Raw genomic sequence first — 18,957 nt, 5'->3', positions numbered from 1 at the left:
GCTTTATCATTTATATATTGACTAAATATAGATTATACCAAACGACTTTTATGTGCCGAAAGAGACTAAAGGTATATGAGTATGGAATAAGAACAGCAAATAGCGCTACCATTTAAATCATCCCAGTTGTTTTTTCAGTTTTTAAAAAGGTCTCACCGCATATTACAAATTAACCTGATTCATGACCAAGGGTATTTTATTGGCGCACAAAACGTGATAAAGCAGCACAGATTGATACAAACACAAATAAGCGAGTATGATGCTTGGCAACTACAAATAGGAGACCCACTTGGCCTGGTAAAAAAACAACAAACACGTGTAACAATTATGCAGGACAGTCACACAACAAAAAATGCAAGCGGAATGTACATAATAAAACCACCTGAATGAGCAACAGCAAACAACTAAAAAATGACGTATATTCAGTGCATTTATGTCAACAATATTTATATAATAGTTGACGCGAGGGTTTAATTAAAGAACATGCCAGCAAAATAGGCATCGTTAGAGCGACATAAATAAAAAATATAGCAAAAAAAGAAACAATGCTGGTCTTAAAGTAAAACGACGCTTTAACATTAGTTTGCCTAAAGCGAATTTTTCAGCCGTAATGGCATTCAAAGTGAATAGAAAAACCTGACACTTTTTAACGCGAATTTGGTCAAAGCGTAAAATCTGCTTTAAGAAAGCTTCAGACACAGTTGACAAATAAAATTAAAAATGTTGGTAAAGCTGGAAAGACAATAACTGTAATTGTCTTTCATTGTTGTGGAATAGTAGCTTGAAAAGATTCCACGTTTGTTCAGTTTCTTGTGTCGAGATAACCGCCGGTCAGACTTTCTCTCTTAGCGTTGCCAAGTGCCTCTCCGCTCTTGCACAAGACGCATTTGCCCTGAATAACCCAAAAGACTTCCATTATGGAAGTATCGGTAGAGCGCCGAAAACTATATACAACTAAAAAACGATACAATCTGGCCACAATTGTATGTGGCCTTGGCGTAAACCAGGGGTGGCCTATCTACGGCCGCGGGACAGATCCGACCCGCAGAGTCAATTCTACCAAACCGAGGCATATCTTGTTAGCACACTTGAAATATTTGGATGATTTTTTAAAGCAAAGGACAATTTTGTAAAGCTAGCTACAGTTTTTATTGCATAGGTATTTATATTTCTTTCGTTCAACGATAATAATTAATATAAAAGTGTTTAATCAAGTTAAATCCTAATAAACATATTGCGACACAATTTTTTTATCCAGCATCGTTGTGCCTTACAGTTATCTAGCCAATAACGAAATCAACACATTTAAATACTGGCTAACACTTTACATGGTTTATTGCAATTGTAATGAGTTAAATCGAATGTGCATCAGTTAAATCATTTGTAAACACGTGGCTTGAAATGATGATAAAAGCATTTGTCGTAGCTAGACTTAAAATAATTCAATGGAACAGAACCGCACAAAACAATATCATATTTTTCGTGCGTTTTGAATGATTTTGGCCTATTTAAATATAAAAAAATCTACCAGGCTACATGGAGCTGAAGTAAATAAAATGTTCAAGCACTTGTCAGTTTTTAGTGTACGATAAAAACACGTTGATTGCAATGACTGGACGAGTGGACGTTTTGCCAGTTTTTGCCTATACGGGTGATTCAAACAATCAGTAAAGCACAGTAAGCGCCGGGTGCTGATTTTGTAATTGGGTTCGTTGCAGCCAACAAAGCACACGCCTTCATTTTGGTGATTTCTCTTACTTACCACTTCGTCAGGTCCGGGACGTCTCACGTCCAGTCGTTTGTAGAGTGAAATAAGTGGAGCCAGCAGACGCAGGAAAAATCTCTGCGGAGAAAATTCACAATTAAGGTGAAATAAAAATCGGGTTTCGATAAATTATCGGGTCAAACACTTATAGTAGTGTCGTATAATTAGTCAATGGGCATTAGGCATGTGTGATATTAGATATCCGATACCATGTTGGAAATTTCTAGCTGCTGGATAATAAGCTATAATATCGATACCGATCATATAACAAAAATAGTATGTTTTTAATCAATGTCTTGCAAACCGAGTGTTGTTTTCTTTCGTTAAGGAAATATTAATATCTGAAATCAACTAACATTTTGTAGTTAAATAATGATAATAACACAAATATATTGCCTTGGCACATTTCCATTGCAAACATTTGTTTGTGTAGATTAGAACAATTTAAATGATATTTTGTTGAATAATGGCATAACTGGAATCCCGTCAGACGAGAGCAATGTTTGCCTAAAATATCGGGTACTGGATTAAAATTACGAAGCATCTGACTTTCCTAGTTTTACTGTAACAATTTTTTTTAAATGAAGCAAAGCATAGTGACAGGTTGGAAAAAGGGATTGATTTACTTTTTATGTATGATATCAGTGTTGTAAACAAGTCATTTTCGAAATGACTTCAGTCCCAGTAAAGTCATTTTTTTAAGTAACTGAAAAAAGTTAAGTTATTTTAAACGAATATCAAGTCAAGTCCCAGGCCAAGTCATTAGTGACGCAAGTCAATTTCAAGTCACAGTATTGGAACAAAAAATATCATTAAACTTCTAAAATTGGTATAAAACGTTCCAGTCTGTCCATTATTTTACAAAACAAACACACAAAAACAAAACAAATAGCAACATTTATTACATTTAATAATTGACTTAAAAGAACCCAATTTTCAAGTATTTCATTCAGGCACCTTAACATACCTTAAGTCATCAAGTCAAGTAATTTGTCTAAATGAATTAAATCAAGCCAAGTCAAGTTATTCTACCCAAAAGACTTCAGACAAGGCAAGCCATTTGAGAACATAGACTTAAGTGTACTTAAGTCATGTCATTGACTTAGTCATTACAACACTACAGGATATGCCTGATTCTCCCACCAACGTAACTGTTGCGAGGTGCGCTTAAGTTATTTAAAACTGAAAATATAGATATTTAAGTGTAACGAGTAATAGATTAAGAATGTCGTAAAGCAGTGGTGCCTTGAATGCTCAAGGGTGCCTCTTTAAGAAGTTTTTTAGTATCTGATTTTTGCTCAATCGGTAAGCTTCTTGATACACCTATTTGTGTAGGATATAAGATACCATTATATCAAAATGATTTTCCTACATGTTTTACATTGATTGTGTTATTCCAGTTTTATTTGTAATGACATTTCAGTAAAATACTCAACGAAAATTCCAGTCGAGGTGCCGAAAATCTGTTTATTATTTTCGAGGGGTGCCGTGCGCCATAAAAGGTTGACAAACACTGGCTTAAAGACTCAAACCTTGAACTTTTCGCAGCAGGTCAGCGGCCTTCTTGTTTTGATCTCTGGCTCCTCCTCTTCCACGCCGTCCACCAGGACTTCCCGCTCCAGGAATCCGACCTCTTTTGCGTCTTTGGTCTTCTCGAGGTGCATCGCCCCCTCCGTGCACCCCTTGTCGCCCCACTTGACCTGAAAAACCGCCAAGTTGAGGGGTTATTGGAAGGGAATAAACGAAATAAACCAGTAAAGGTAAGCAATAACAACTAAATGTCTAAAATATGTGGATATCTCCTCGCTCTTACATCTAAATTACGACAATGGCTTCAAATGGGAGCAAATATACTTTAGGCTTTCCTGTCTTAGTCAAAGTCAGTCATTCATAAGTTCTAGTCTTTAACAGAGAAATATAGACTAGAACTTAAGAATGACGGACTTTGACTAAAAAATAGGAAGTCGAACTTATGAATGACTGACTTTGACTAAGACAGGAAAGTATTATTGCTAAGCAATAACATTATGCACCTGGTAAACAACTTCCTATTTTGCGTTCAAAAACAAGCATTAAAGCATTTACCTTCATGGCATGGATTCCACCGGCACCCCTGCCTCCATAAAACGATGCGTCGACGGTAGGCCATTGCTGTACCGCCGTCATCGGCTAAACATGAAAACGAAAAAAAGTTAAGAAAAAATGTATAGGTTGTTTTAACTAACCAACAAGAAGCTAGAGAATTGCAAAAACAAAACTTTTTAAGATGAGTTCTAAAATGACCCGACCCGATTAAATTTTCACAGCATTTCTGAAACCAGATATTTATCTTGACCTAGATCTGTATTTGTTTTATTAAAAAAATGAAAACAAATGGCTTAAAAATAAAACCAAAGCCAAATATGTCGCGTAAATCGACATTATCTAAATAAAGACGTTTTGATACGCAGTTGTATTATAATTATAAAAACAAGTGGCACTGTAAAAAAATATATATTAAAGCTGGCAAGCTCTTGCTCAACCGTGGCATGTTGCCACTTGTTTTTTAAAAGTAAACAAAGACCCACATTGTACAAAATCCTAGCGACAAACGCCAATGCAGTACTAAGCCTTTCAATGCGTTTAACTCTAAGGTAAATCAGTCATCAGTTACAAAGCATAGCGCAGTCCATCCAACGGGCTCTTGCTATACTTTCGCAAAAGTCGCGGACTTTGCACATCTCGTGCGAAGCGACAGTCAATCGCGAGCGAGAGCAACAACAACACGAGCGACAAAAGCGTAGTAAACATCATAGCCAGGGCTCCGAGACTACACGAGGGGCAATACGAGAGCGTTCGGGGACAGGCCAATGGCGCCGGTGCCAAGCGGCCGCATCGCTATTGGCGCGTATCCAGGAACGGATCGATTTCCAAGTTCGAGACAACGACAAGGGCAGCGTTTGTTGGGGATGTCGTCCGGCTGCTCTTGCTGTACAGTACAGAGGTGGGTACTACTGGTACTAGGCGCGATGATGATGTATTAGGCGCTCTCTATTGGCGTTGCAGCTTGAACAAGGCTGTTTGAACGCTGACTCAAGTTAAATAAACGAAGACAACTGACGCAAATATCGAGGAAAATTTATATACGTCAATTAACTCTCTGTGTTTCCTGACTATTTCGTAATGATATTGGTATTACGTAGTAAGAATATCAAAGCGTATACTGAAGTGTATAGACATTTCACACGCATCGAACTTTCATTTGATGATGAAAATAAATAGGGAGACATTCTATACGTTCAAAATGCTACCTACTTCAGCATAGGCTTTAAAATTCTTACTACGATTTACTACAACCTCCAACCATTATGCTCCAAACATTTTGGTATTATTAAAATATTTATTAGCAAAAGTGTCCGGTTTAATATTATAAGACCGTATGTTACGCGCGTTGGGCATAATTCAATTTAGGTCGCAGCTACTTTACAGGATAACTATTGCATCTATTGAATTCGATTCCGACAAGCACTTAAATATCAAGAAGTAACTTTCAGACCCTAATGACGATTTACATTGAAGTCTCAACTATATTTCAGGCTTTTAATTCGCTTTTGTGCATGCGCGTTTTACGAGGGGAAGACGACACAATGTTTTACCATAAGGATTAAAAAGGCCGAACAATATCACATCGAGCCTATATCTTGTAAAAGAATTCGAGTAAAACCGAGGCTATTGTGTCAATCGAGGAATTTATGAAATGGTACAGCATTAAGTTTTGACAGTATCGCGATCTGATCCAATAGCAAATGTCGTGATTACTTTTCTCAAACGAGCAAATTAGATAAAATCCAAACATTCAAAGATTTTTTTCCAGATTATTAGGCTCAAATTTACTTTAGCGCAAAGAGGTTTAATTACATCCAGTTGTTAACCACTTTTTTTGGATAAATGGCCGTTTACAATGCTAAATGACATTTTAAAGAACAAACGTCATCCTGTATGACGTCACGACTTACAGGCGGCGGAGGGGGTGGGGGTGGCACCGGTCGTTGAGGGGCTTGGCGCTTGGGTTCCATTACCTGCGTCAAGAAAACAAAATACTTTGTTAGATAAAATTGTTTTTCGTCGTTTTTACCAAACAAATCGCAACTGTTAAGTGCAATTTAAACCATTTTCCTAAACGACTCAGGGCCAAGGTGACGTCCAGTCCATTTAAAAGTCTTCTTGTTTGTTTGTCGTCAAGTCAAACAATTTCAGTCGACATTTTTTTGTCTCCCGAAGTTACATTCCGATTGTGTCCGAAGCTTTTTTTTTACAATTGTCAGTCATTCTCTTAATTTTCTGTTATGGGCGAATTCAGGTCGCAATTTACAGTTTCCAAGTTCCAACTGAGCGGTTGTTAAACGTCTAGTCGCGGCAATGAGCAGAACTTTAAGTATGTCCAGGCGTTGAACCAACTTGGACCATAGGCCCCCCCAAAAATTTATGAATATTTTACTCTTAATAATCTGTTTTTTTAGTATTTATGAGCAGTAGCACTAAAGTCGATCACAGGCATGCCGCACCTTCAATTGTCATGCACTGTTACGTCACAAAAGATGTAGTTAATATCACGTTTGCTATACATTAATAATGGCATAAACACTCGGTCAGTTGATGCTCAAAACGGTTTGCTAACATTGTTATTTGTGTTCGTTACGGCAGTTAGAACAATAACAAAAGCTAAACATAAAAGTTCAAACTTTTTGGCCCCCCAAAAAAAATTTCGGCTGGCTACGCCACTGACTTAGACTACAGGATACCGGAACATGCTTTATGCCAAGCGATGTCTGCCCTAAGGTGTAAAAATAGCCGATAAGTTGGCATACAGCTGCGCTTGCAAGTGGCCGCTCTGCACAGGAACCATTCAGGAAGTTAGCAATCGCATTTCTTGCGTCATAAATTTCGACATTGTTGGCTCCGCGGAAGCCTAAAGCCTACTTGGACAGGGCTGAAATTGAGACCACTTTTTTTTGCTATTTTGGAGCTCTCAGAGAGACGCCAGACGCTCTATTTACGACAGGCGAGCAATTATGCTGATTGGAACGTTTGTGTCAATTTTAAACTGTTGCGCTTTCGGAAAGACACCCTGTGGAATGTACATACATCGAACACATACCCAACAAAAAAACGCGTTGCTGTCACATGGCTATGGTACAGACATCACCAAGAAACGGAATTTTGTAAACATCTATGGGAACTCATACAGCCCCAATATTATAATTTTTTGAATTTGAGTGGGTTTGTTTAAACTACCCCTAAACTGAGGCATTAATCGCGTTTTCAATCAGTCGTGGATTTTAATGCCCCTCCTCTCCCCCAAAATATACAAATATTAATACTAATAAAATAAAATGCAAAAGTAAAATATTTCTGTAAAAAAGTATAACCCCATTTAATGCAAATACGTGACTGATGTAGGTTTGTTTCTAACTCACTTACCACCACACAGCAGAGCGCTTTCCAGAACCACCACAGGGCAAGCAAAAACAGCAAACCGAAGAACGCGAGAGCCACCAGCACCCCGCCAATTGTGCGACGCTGTGAAATAATCAGCAAAACAATTGGAAATTTGAGAGCGTTATAACTGCAAATTAGTACGATCGGGCGTTTTGTTTAAAATAAATTTGTTTGAGGTCAACCTGTTTCCAAGATAATTTTACCCGGTTAAGCACGGCTGTGCAACATCAACATTACACCCAATTTGACGATTAGAAATTGCGTTAATTCGACAAACTAAGACGTCTTTATTAAGGTACCCAACGAACTATTTTTTTACCGTACACAACAAACTGGAAACAACGAATCTACATCAATTAGAAAGCCTCTAAATGTATTGCTGTTGGAACATGTTAAACGGCGTTTTTTGTCATTTCAGTTATTAGAAATATAGGTTTTTCGTCGCAAATAGCTAATTTTTGTCGCAAATTAGGTTTGACTCCTTTTACACGACTAACACATACATATACACAATGTGTACAATCTGTGATCAAGCCCTTCTGGGACGACAATGGCACACATAACATAGTACTCATGATGCCCTGGAAAGGTTAACCAAACCAGTTGGCCTTATAAGGATATTCGTGCAAAAAAGGCGAGACGAAAAAAAAACAAATAACTATAGCCTGCGATGAGGTTCGAACTCACGACCTCCGCCCATACCGGGACCGTCGCTCTGCCAATTACGCAGTATCAGTGGCATTTGTTTAAAAAACGACCATAGCACCTTTGCCTGCTGTATCCTGTTCGCACATGTAACCACATTATGCGTGGCTGACTGATTTCGGTAAGCCTATCCAGAGGCACCATGATCATGTTTACTTTTACACGGATTAAGATCAAGTAAAAATCTGCTCACGCAATAAACGGTGGTGATTGTGACGTTGCTCGAAATGAAGCTGACTCCGCCGTTCAAGGTCACCTGGAGGACAACGGTGTCGCCGATGCCGAGAATAACGTTCTTGGGGGAAGGGCATTTCAGTTGGTTCGGACCGAACTCGGTGGGAGAAACGACTGCGGAGAAAACACATGTTAAGGTCTCAAGCGTACTTCTACAAGGAACATGCAGTTGAGATTATTTGGAGCAGTCAAAACCCTTTTAAACTAAACGTGGGCAAACTGCGTTGAACCGAATGCTACTCTCCGTATGTTTTTATGGCTCTTCTGCTTGAAGAGTAACATCCTAGTTCATAAGATAGTGTACCTCACATATCAACTATAACTATACGTTTTTGTTTATTTATTAACAATTTCATTATGACGAAACAGTAAAGTTTTTTTTCTTAGAACCTCGCAATTAAACTATAGTTTACACTGTGATGTAACATTGCAATGTGACTGCCCCAAAGAACCGAACAATACAAAAGTACCGGTATATAATATTTATCGTTTGTTTCGATGCTTTTAAGGATTGTGGTCTCAAATCTCCAGAACTCACTCTTACGTAATGCCACATAAAAAAAACTTCTAATTCATTTTACAAACTTTTATCCATTATACGCGGCTCTTGAATTTCCAAATGTGGCTTGCGTTTCTGAACATTTTTATATTTTACATTCCTTTATTTTGTCATTTTGGGATTTTCTGAAAAATTTACCCTCTTGTAATAGCTAATTAGAAAACAGATTTTCAAAAAAAAACAGCATTCAAAAAATGACATTGCTGGTTTGTACTTTTTTGCTCAATGCATGCTTCAAAACAAATTCTAAGACTAATTATACATCACAAAACACTGTTCTAAAAAGCTTGGGGAAAATTGTAATAGCTTCCAAACCGGTTTGGCGTGAATTTCGGTGGTTTGACACATTTACTTCCACAGTGTTTCTATTGTCGTTTAGGTCTGCTATGTCATTCTAATTAACAACAGATCAACATTATTCCTTCGTTAATATTACGTTTAAAATAAATGGCTGGCTAAAAACGAGTGATTTAAAGACCCTTTAAAACGAGCCTATAAGGGTTATGTAACAAAATTTGGCCAGCTCTGTTAATTCCAGGAAGTTGTTGCCCGATTACTGGCCACTGCGGCTTTTTCCGGGGAAAGTTCTGCAAGAGTTCAATTCCAAAGCAAGCTCAGATGGCGTCGATTTAACTTGCGTCATTGCCAATGCTGTGTCATGCCACCAAAGGCACCAGCAGCAAATGAATTGCCGATAGCTCAAGTGACTCACGAAAACTTGACGTCTTGTTGAACCAGTAGTTGCACATGACGTTTCGGGGATCCCCCGTCTTGTTGAACCCCCGTCCTGCGATGGTGACCTCGAAACTTGCTGCAAAAAGAAAAGAGTCCGAATTAACGAATAACGAGATGTCAGAGGTAATAAAGAAAAGAGGTAGAGCCAGCCACTGCAATGAAAGCCAAACCTTACCGAGGTGTTACTGGGTAGCGCGGACACTGTTAAGTACTTATCTTTGGCACCCAATTATCAAAATCTTGTCACGATTGAAGTTGGCTTTACTTTGTCGAAAAACATTATAAACAGGCAACGGATAATTCGGAAACTTTTTGATTATAAGACCAACGAAACACGGCATGAAGACCAGCCAGAACCATATCTATGTCATGGATCTCCACACAAAAATCTAAAGGTAAAGGTGAAAACGTAGCAAAACTATAGACAATCATATTACCATTCTTCCTACAAGAAACGAGTTAAATAAGTTGTGAAAAGTGTTTATAAAAAATAAATTTAAGATAAACATACAATGTAAGAAGTTACACTCCCAGAAATAATTAACATGGTTCTCACATTTACAGAAAAACAAATTGTTATTTCGAACCTATTCAAGACAGGTCCTTTCGAGGTGTATGTTTACTACGAGTTCATTCTTAAACTTGTTTACGGTTGATGTGATTTGAAACTTTCCCGGCCACCAATTGCAATTAAATAATGGGAATAATATCCGGAAAAAGTAATCAATCGATACCGCTACAAATGATGTACACCTTGAACTTTAGTGCCAAAGTGCAAAGTTAATTGCTAGTTGACCCATGCACGGCGCCAAATAGCCTACTATTAGTCATAAATGTTCAACTTCCGAGATTTTAAGGTTGTTTACAATTCTGGCATAGCTGAATTACGACAAATAGCGATGTTGTTGAATATCGGATCGGCGCAGAAACCCGATACCAAATGGTAGTTCAGTAGTCGTCCAAATCTAGGGTGGTATCGCCGTCGATTTGATACCAAATTAATACATTAATTTCGCTATAATTTGCGAAATAATTTTTATTATAGTACTGTATATACATTTTTTAAAAGCACGTTTCAACCTAACAACCTGGTGAAATAACCTCCGAACGTTTCAATTTCATAATTTTGCAGATTTAAACTTGGTAATGACGTCATTTTGGTATAGGACTCTTTGCTCGATATACTTTGGTATCGGTATAGAATAATAGGTCAAGAATCAGACATCCCTGAGACAATTCCTTTACATAATCCGATTGATTAATTTCTACAGGTTTCTTTATCAGAAAAAAACAATCTGTTAAAACGTCTAGTTTTTAATTTTCTTATCCAAACTATCTTCAATACTAAGTAATTAGGGGTTTAAAAAATCCAAAACATAGCTTTCACACAAAACGTAACAAAACAATCCTGGTTAAGTTATAAATAAAACGAGTTGAGTTAAATAAAGTTGAGTTAATCGGCGACAAAGACTAAAATCAAGTTACGCTATTCTGCCAAAACGGCTATTACGATTTTGTTGTAAGACTCACAGTTGGTGCAGACAGCTGAAGGGTCGGCAGAGTGGATCTCTACACAGGAACCGTCAATTACTTTTTCCACAATCTTGTTTAAACCGTCAAAGCTTGCCGCCTGCAACGCACAACAACGTGTTTCACCTTTAGCAGTGAAGGGACAAGCTTTTTGGAATATATAGCACAGTTTTAGTGTTTCGGAAATGCGTTGCCGGAGTTTTGTAGTTGATGCGAGAGGGTGTCGCATCTTTATTTTCAAAACAAGAATTGTGCTCAAATTCGCCAAGCCAGAGCCTGAGTGCTAAGACTAGCCAAGATAACTTTAACCTTAGTACGCAAATTCGAACACTATCCTACTAAAAGCTTAATGTCACAGTCCAAAACACACTTTGCTTCAAACTGACTCCGTAGCCCAGCTTTACCACCCGCCTTACGAGGTACTTATCTTGATAGTACCAAGACTATCAAATCTAACTTGAACCTAAGTACTAAACAAATCGAACACCTTCGTAATAAAAATCGAAATTTCAGAGTACTAAACACACTTTGCTTCAAACTTCGCAGCCCTGCTTTACAACTACCTTCCCCGCTATACTTACCCGGAAGGTGTATTGTTTTTGGCCGCCTGCAATCTCAATCAGCTGCTGCATGTCAAAGTCACCGACACCGACAGCCATCACGGTAGCACCGCGTTTGCGAGCCCTTTCCGCCTGTGGGGTTGAAAGTAAGAAGCAGCATGAAGAGTTTATCGCGGTCGCAAGGCTTTAAAAGCAATTTTTACGGACATTACATTTTAGGTGAAGTGATTTTCGGCTTGCCGATTGCATATGGTGTGCGATTCTACATAAACAACTTATTCTGTCGAACAACTCGATACCCAAAATGTCTCGTACGCCATTTGTCATTTTGTTTATAAAAAGTTTTCTGTTTTCGCTGTAGCAATTTTTAAAACTATAATGAGTAATATCCATACAATGTTTCCTATCAAAAAGACACAATTTTATCACTTTGAAACAATAATTTCATTTCATTTCCTTTAACTGCATGTAAAAACCAATTGAGTCAATGACATGGTTCAAGTGCACTTAACATAACTTGCCTTGTGTGAAATATTTTGGGCAATATGTTTAGGCAAATAAAAATGAACTTACATTTTTCGTAAAAAGAAAAAAAAAAGCGTTATTTGTTTTTGATATTAATATGGCTTTAAATGTATAAAATTTACTAATTTTAATAGTTTCAGCAAAATAATCTAGCAAAGCTAGCAATTCAGGTCAGACACATTTAGCAGATCTTAAAATATATATATATATATTTTGCCAACTAAGACATCGTCAGTATATCTTAATTCTAATTTTTTATAGTTTAATATTTATTTTAGATGCAAATGACATTGACTTTGAATTTCTATGACAATAACCTTGATAAGGACTTGACTTAGTATTAATTGATCATGACTTGACTTGGGACTCAAGTCATCATGAAAACCACTCAAGTAGGACTTAAGTCAATTATGGGTTGAGTAGTCTGGCAACTAAATCTCAACGCATTAACGTGAGGTTCTAACTCAGTGATTCTCGACCTTTTATGGCTATACGGCACTCCTCAAAAACAATGAATATATTTTCGGCACTCCGACTGGAAATTTTTCGTTAGCATTTTACTGAAATGTCAATAAAACATATAGGAAAATATCAAGTTTGTAGAGCTCTTCTGGCAAATGCAATTTTACAAATGTAAATAAAAAATTACATTTGCCAGAAGAGCTCTACAAACTTGATATTATGCCTGGCAGCAATAGCTTATATATAGGAAAATGTCTTTTCATATAATGGCATCTAATCGCACACAAATAGTTGTATCACGAAGCTTACCAATTGAGCAAAATTTAGATTTTTAAAAATTCTCAAAGACCTATCGGTACCCTTGAGCATTAGAAATGGCACACCAGGTGAGTATTTCACTGAAATGTCAATATAAAAGGACCTGGAACAACAAAATCAACTTTAAACATGAAGGAAAATGTCATTTGATATAATGGCATCCAATCGTACACAAATAGTTGTATCACGAAGCTTACCAATTGAGCGAAATTAGAAATGGCACGCCAGGGCGCCGCGGCATCACGGTTGAGAACCACTGCCCTAACCCCTTAAAGTCGCCACATTTGCGACACTGGCAGCCTGAATTTCCAACCCCATATAACTGTCATCCCGGCTGAGAACCACTTTCATAATTCCTTGTTAATTTCTCACCTCAGTCACGGATCGCGCCTTCGTCGTGTACTCGAGAATTCCATCTGTCAGCACGATGATTACGCTCGCCCTCTTGTGGCCAAACTTGCGGATCTGCTCGTTGACTCGGTTGAGACCTAGGCCGAGCTTGGTCATCCCGTCCGGGATCCCGTTTCGCAGAACCTCCAGTTTCTCTTCCACCACTTTTCTGTGTTTTACGGTTTAACGTTTAGTTATAGTTTCTGTACGTTAGCGTTCGCTTTATAAATTATTGTCAGTATTACGGAAAACAAAAACAAGGATGTTTTGCTCTTTTTAAATTGTGCTTCAAAGTACGAAAGGTACACGCATATGTTGGCCGAAGGTCGTGAGTTCGAACCTCACAGTAGGTTAATTGTTTTTCTAGCCTGCCCCTTTTTGTTCTTGTTACTCTTTCATCATTGTAATCACCAGTTTTCGTGTTTGCATTGTTTCTAAAGACTCAACAAGTCATTTTGACGAAATTAATCTTTACATTCTTCATGATCCTCAAGGGTGTCGCGACATATTTGGGAATCTTTAGTTATCTGATTTTTGTTCAACTCCACACAAATTATTGTAGAGTGGAATAAATCCGGTTATAACTTCTTACGTTGTATAGAGTTGATGAATGTTGTTCCAGTTCTGCTATGGTCATATTCTAGTGAACTACCTACGGAAAAATCGTGTAGGGTTGCCGCAATCTATTTATTATTTCTGAGGGGTGAAAAGGCTAAAAAACACTGCTTTAACCTCTTATTAATTGAAATTCATTTAGTGATTTTGGCACCGACCGACCTGTCGTTGGTAAGTTGCATGACGACAGACGCGTAGTTGTTGAAGGTGACAAAGGAAAGGCGAAGGAGTGGACTGGTGAACTTGTCAACCAGCTGCTTCACGAACGAGACCGTTTCCTCCTGGAAGTGGTTGCGCCTTCCCTTCAGCAAGCTCGAAGACCTTTACAAAATGCAAGCACGACTGAATGATTGCTTGTCAACTAACTGCGCAGCGAAAATTGACTGGCTGCAAGGCACAGCAGGGTGACAATGTTGAACGTCACTTGAGAGCGGAGTTGGATCAATCACTTTAATTTAGTTTAATTACAATTACACCCTTAAATGTTTCATTAATTACATCAATTACAAATTGCGGCATTGAAACTTCAAGTTTCTTAATATCAATGTATTGAGCCACAATTTTAGCAAATTACAAATACAATTTGATTTACACAGAATGAAAATGGCTCAATTACATTACATTTACACTAAAAGCTGTTACAATTACAAATTACAATTAATCCAACTGTGCTTGAGAGCACATAAATCTTTGTCGTTTAAACTTAATCTATGTAAATATAAACTTTTAAATAAAAATACGTTTCTGACTCAGATACGTATACGTGTGGTGTAACTTAAAAGTTTCTTATTATTTTTAATTATTTACAAGCAAAATATTGATAGGAGTTAAATACGTTTACTAATGTTGAAACTACAACAATTAATATTGATTACGAGGAAACTTGAACTTTTTTAAAAGTAGTAAGTTGGTTTTTAGAATTTACAAATGACTCGAAATTGACATTGCCAACTGTACGTTGAAATTGAGCATAAAACTTTCATGAGATATTTTTTACAGTTCTACCAGGATACGCTTAAACAACTCAAATAAGTCAACTGAAAAGCGATACGACTTGGGAGGGAATTGCAGCCTATTTGTTAGAGATCGAAAACCAACTAAAAACAACGATTGAGGTAATAAAATTTATAATTTTATTTTTACACTGTAATCAATCAATAGCAGCGCCCTTTGGTTGTCGGGAATTTGCGAAAAGTCTTCAGAACAGAACATGTTTTTATGACGCCACGCCTTTTTTTCAAAAAACATTCTTGATTATTATTATATTTCGTTTTGATTGGTTGGCGAGATTTTTGGCTATGAAATAACCAACAAGCAATTTAAACTGTTAATCTTGATAAACTTTATTCTCAAAGTCTCGAAACAAGTCGCTTGCAACACAATTCACGATGATCCGGACAAACTTTATGGCAAATAGCCACCTTATCCAAGGCCGGATAAGCCAATAGGCCAATGAAAGTCCATTGGTTCGCTGGGTATCCGGGGGCTGAAACTGAATTGCTTTGTAACGTGCTAAAATCGCTGTTGATTCGAGCCATACTTATGGTGAGTTTGACCATATGGACTCGGGCCCAAATTACCACAAGTATGGTGCAAGTCCATGTGAAAGCTAGGCTATAGAACTGTTACGCAGGAAAAAAATGGTTTAAAAACACGACGAATAATAATCTATACATGATTACAAATGTAATGATAACTGTTCAAGTCTACTAAAAAATATGCAATCTAGCCATTGTAAAAACGGAAATGCAGCACCTGGAAAGGGTGTTCTGTATGTTTCTCGACCGTTTTTAGTTTTCATGGACACGATTTGGCTGAGGTCATGATTTTGAACCTCACTGCACGCAAGTTGTTTATCCTAGCCTTGTTTGCACAAAATTCTTGATTTATCAACTGATTTTGGTCTCTGAAGGCCACGGACAAACCGGGACTTTTCCCTTCAACCGTTTGGTTGAGGCAGGGTTGAGTGATATTACATACCAGAAAAAAGCTAATCCTGGATCCAACCCTGGTATGTTTGTATAAGGTTAAACTTCAATATTTGGCAAGGTTTTCAACTACATATTTTTTCCCGGGTGTTTAAAGGGTAACCTCCCGAATCAAAATGTCAGCCACTTGCGAAAAAACGTTATAACGATTTGCAATCGCGGACAAATCGCGTTGTGGAGAAAAGCATCCGCTGCCTGCCCGTTCCCCTATAGGCTTCAAATCTGGGCACTCTATGGTTCCATTCAAGTGGAAGGTCGCCCGTTGGTTTCAGGCCCGCGGGTCGCGCCGTGGTAGGTCCAGGAAGGAATTAACATGTGCCAACGAGCCTGGGAAGGCTCCGCGAAAACGACCGTAAATAAACAAGCTACGGGAATCCTTCAATGCCAAAGCGGGCGACTTCGGTCGTTTGCGGTTGCAAATCCATTGCCGCCGTGTTTCCAGGATAAGTGGCAGATTGCTGGCAATGTAGTCCTGCTGTATCGAGTAAGTATGGCGTGCGGTTGTCAAAGTTCGTTTCTGAATTGTTTCCGAAATGAAATGTCTAAAACTGCGACAAAACGCGGACATTTCTTGGTCTTTTTGCTTGCGATGCAATAAATTACAAAAAGTGTACAATTGCGCCAAAACTAGTAATAAAGTTTACTATAATTGCGTGAAATGTTATACCTGGGATTAGCCACTATAGAAACCGACCGATTATTATCTTTAGACCCGTTTGAAGCCTATGTCAAACCAAATGAACCTTCACGTTGATTGGTAACATAGCGTGCCCTTCGCGAAATATAAGTGGTGACATTTCGTGGTCGTTTTGCGATACAACAAATTGCAAAAAGTATACAATTGCGCCTAAACTAGTGATAAAGTTTAATATATTGGCGTGACATGTTATACCTGGGATCAGCCACTATAGAAATGGTACTCACCGATGATTATCTTTAGACCTCTTTAAAGTCTATTTCAGACTAAACGAACCTAAATGTTGATTGGCAATATCGCGTGCCCTTTACGAAATATAAGGGTCTTTTTTGCGCTGCAACAAAATACAAAATGTATACAATTGCGTCAAAACTAATGATAAGGTTTAATATAATTACGTGTAATGTTATACTTGGGATCAACCACTAAAGAAATTGCACTAAGCGACTATAATTGAAACACTTTAAGACCAATCAAACCTTTTGGTTGACCGATAACGTTGAATAATTCCGTTACAAATCGGTCAGGGGAACGTTTTACCGCGCGTGTCCTTTACAAAATATAAGGGCGGACATTTTTACAAAAAAATTGAAAAAGGGCCCCCTTTTACAATAATACCACTTGTTAAGTATTGGTGTTCCGTCTCTTGAGATGTACAGAGTTTTTTTTGACTATTTGAATCCAGGATATGTACTCAGTTTTGTTGTACCCCTTAAAGCCACCATATTAAGCGTTTCTAAATTATTCAAATTCCGAAACCTTTATTCAGTCAAAAAAAAACACAACTTTTAATGGAATTTAGTGAGAAAATAGATATTAGTAGAACTTTTCAACGATTAAAAGTACAACGCTACTTAATAAGCATGATGAACGGGGGTAAAATGAACACAAAACTAAATTAACGGGGGAGGGGGGAGAATAAAAAGTCACCTACATGTCCAGAACAAAGTAGACATCGAAGGCTCCGTTACAACTGGACACATCCGGTACAGAAGGTGTCGTCGCTGTGGGTTCCGTGTAGGCAAGATTGATTAACAGAAAAGCAAGGCACCAGCGAATCAACATTCTGCAGGACGCTGGCTGTCTAGCCAAAACAACGCTTAAAAACTTAAGAAGACAAAGCTTCACAGCCTGAAGCACGGATCTGAACATAAAAACAACACACACAAAGGGAAATTAATGTTCACAAAGAAAATGCAAATTTAAACATTTAACGACCAAAAAGAAAATTTTTCTAAATATAAAAAACGCATTTAAAAATTGGTTGGTCGTGGACTCTGATCTGCATGGCATACTTCATTTTCAAAAATTAAAACATAGTATATTAGCGATGACAGCACGACAAAATGAGAACCTTTCTGAGAAAAAAAATATTGTCTGGACCGATGTTCCTCAAAATACGCGTAAAATGACAGTCCTGTACAACATCCAGCAAACTGTAGCTTTCTTTAAGTAAGGTTACATCTCTTTGCTTTTAAGTATGATGTGGTTAAAAATCCCATTCGGTTAATTTGCGAATGCAAAATTGTAAATTTCAACATCATAAAGCAATAAAATCTCCTCTAAATTCAAGAAAATCATATTCCACTGGCACACTTACATTGGGTTCTTATCGCTTTTCGATAGGACACACAATCGAGCGATCGCAGATGCCCTATAAAGACACGGTAGAATCGATTTTTCACCGGAACTGACTCGAAAGACATTTTGAAAGCGAACTCGATTGCCCAGCAGCCACAACTCAAGCGGCCAATCGACCTTGCGCGTTTTGCCGAGAAACACCTCGGAACGCCAAACGTCGTGTGGCTACAGTATCAAAACGCTGTTCCAAAGTCCGCGATTGCTTTTCCGGAGCAACCCGAGAAAAAACTTGTAGAACACGAGTTGCTCCGGAACTTTTAAGACAAAGGCGGCAATCAAGTGCGAGATTTGCCACCAGGTTGTTTTGTCTGAGCATCGACAAATTCGCTTTGTGTTGACCGAATTCTCCACTTTGCCGTTTAAGCTGGCAAGTGTTCAGCGAACACCGCTCAATTCTATTATGTAAAGGGCTTTTTTATGTCTCCGAGTGTTTTGAAGATTTGCAAATGGCCTTCGAGTCTGCTCTGTGTTTTTTTCGAACTTTTTGTTTTTTGAATTTAGTGATAAGACGCCTTACTCAACAGAATTTTTGGACGCTAAACATTTGAAAAGGCGAAGACTTCGTTTAAAAAACATTATTTTTTTTCAAAATAATGTGCGTTTATGAACAACTCTATTAAGGGATTTTTTGGTGAAGCAAACTTAGGTGCAATAATTCTAAAAAAAAATATTAAATTGAATCTCAAAACACAATTTACAGTTTGCAAAGATGAACTTTTCTTCAATATTTAGAAACGCTTTCCTCGGAGTTTTTT

The 18,957-nt window shown here is 37.8% G+C and overlaps 1 protein-coding gene across 1 annotated transcript; it reads right to left on the bottom strand.

The window, feature by feature from the left end:
- Nucleotides 1-199: 199 nt before the first annotated feature.
- LOC146132061 (anthrax toxin receptor 1-like) lies at nt 200-17,701 on the bottom strand. Its single transcript, XM_083396829.1, has 13 exons — nt 17,496-17,701; nt 14,039-14,197; nt 13,244-13,430; nt 11,588-11,698; nt 11,007-11,106; nt 9,454-9,552; nt 8,142-8,296; nt 7,226-7,324; nt 5,761-5,823; nt 3,851-3,934; nt 3,298-3,465; nt 1,763-1,843; nt 200-892 (listed from the first exon to the last, which is right to left on the bottom strand). Exons 1-13 carry the CDS (start codon nt 17,624-17,626, stop codon nt 803-805), a joined length of 1,527 nt encoding a protein of 508 aa, XP_083252955.1. The 5' UTR covers nt 17,627-17,701; the 3' UTR covers nt 200-802.
- Nucleotides 17,702-18,957: the final 1,256 nt, after the last annotated feature.

The sequence above is a fragment of the Ascidiella aspersa genome, chromosome 9 (genome assembly GCF_963924565.1).
Source record: "Ascidiella aspersa chromosome 9, kaAscAspe10.2, whole genome shotgun sequence".
NCBI lineage: Eukaryota > Metazoa > Chordata > Ascidiacea > Phlebobranchia > Ascidiidae > Ascidiella > Ascidiella aspersa.
The sequence above is the reverse complement of the archived record's forward strand: the minus strand, read 5'-3'. Positions and strand labels throughout refer to the sequence as shown.

Coding starts and splice junctions, on each gene's coding strand:
- LOC146132061 (XM_083396829.1), bottom strand. CDS start 17,626: ATGTTGATTCGCTGGTGCCTTGCTTTTCTGTTAATCAATCTTGCCTAC. Junction 7,325..8,141: donor CAATCACCACCGTTTATTGC/GTGAGCAGATTT, acceptor ATTATTTCACAG/CGTCGCACAATTGGCGGGGT. Junction 3,935..5,760: donor CCCCACCCCCTCCGCCGCCT/GTAAGTCGTGAC, acceptor TTTCATGTTTAG/CCGATGACGGCGGTACAGCA.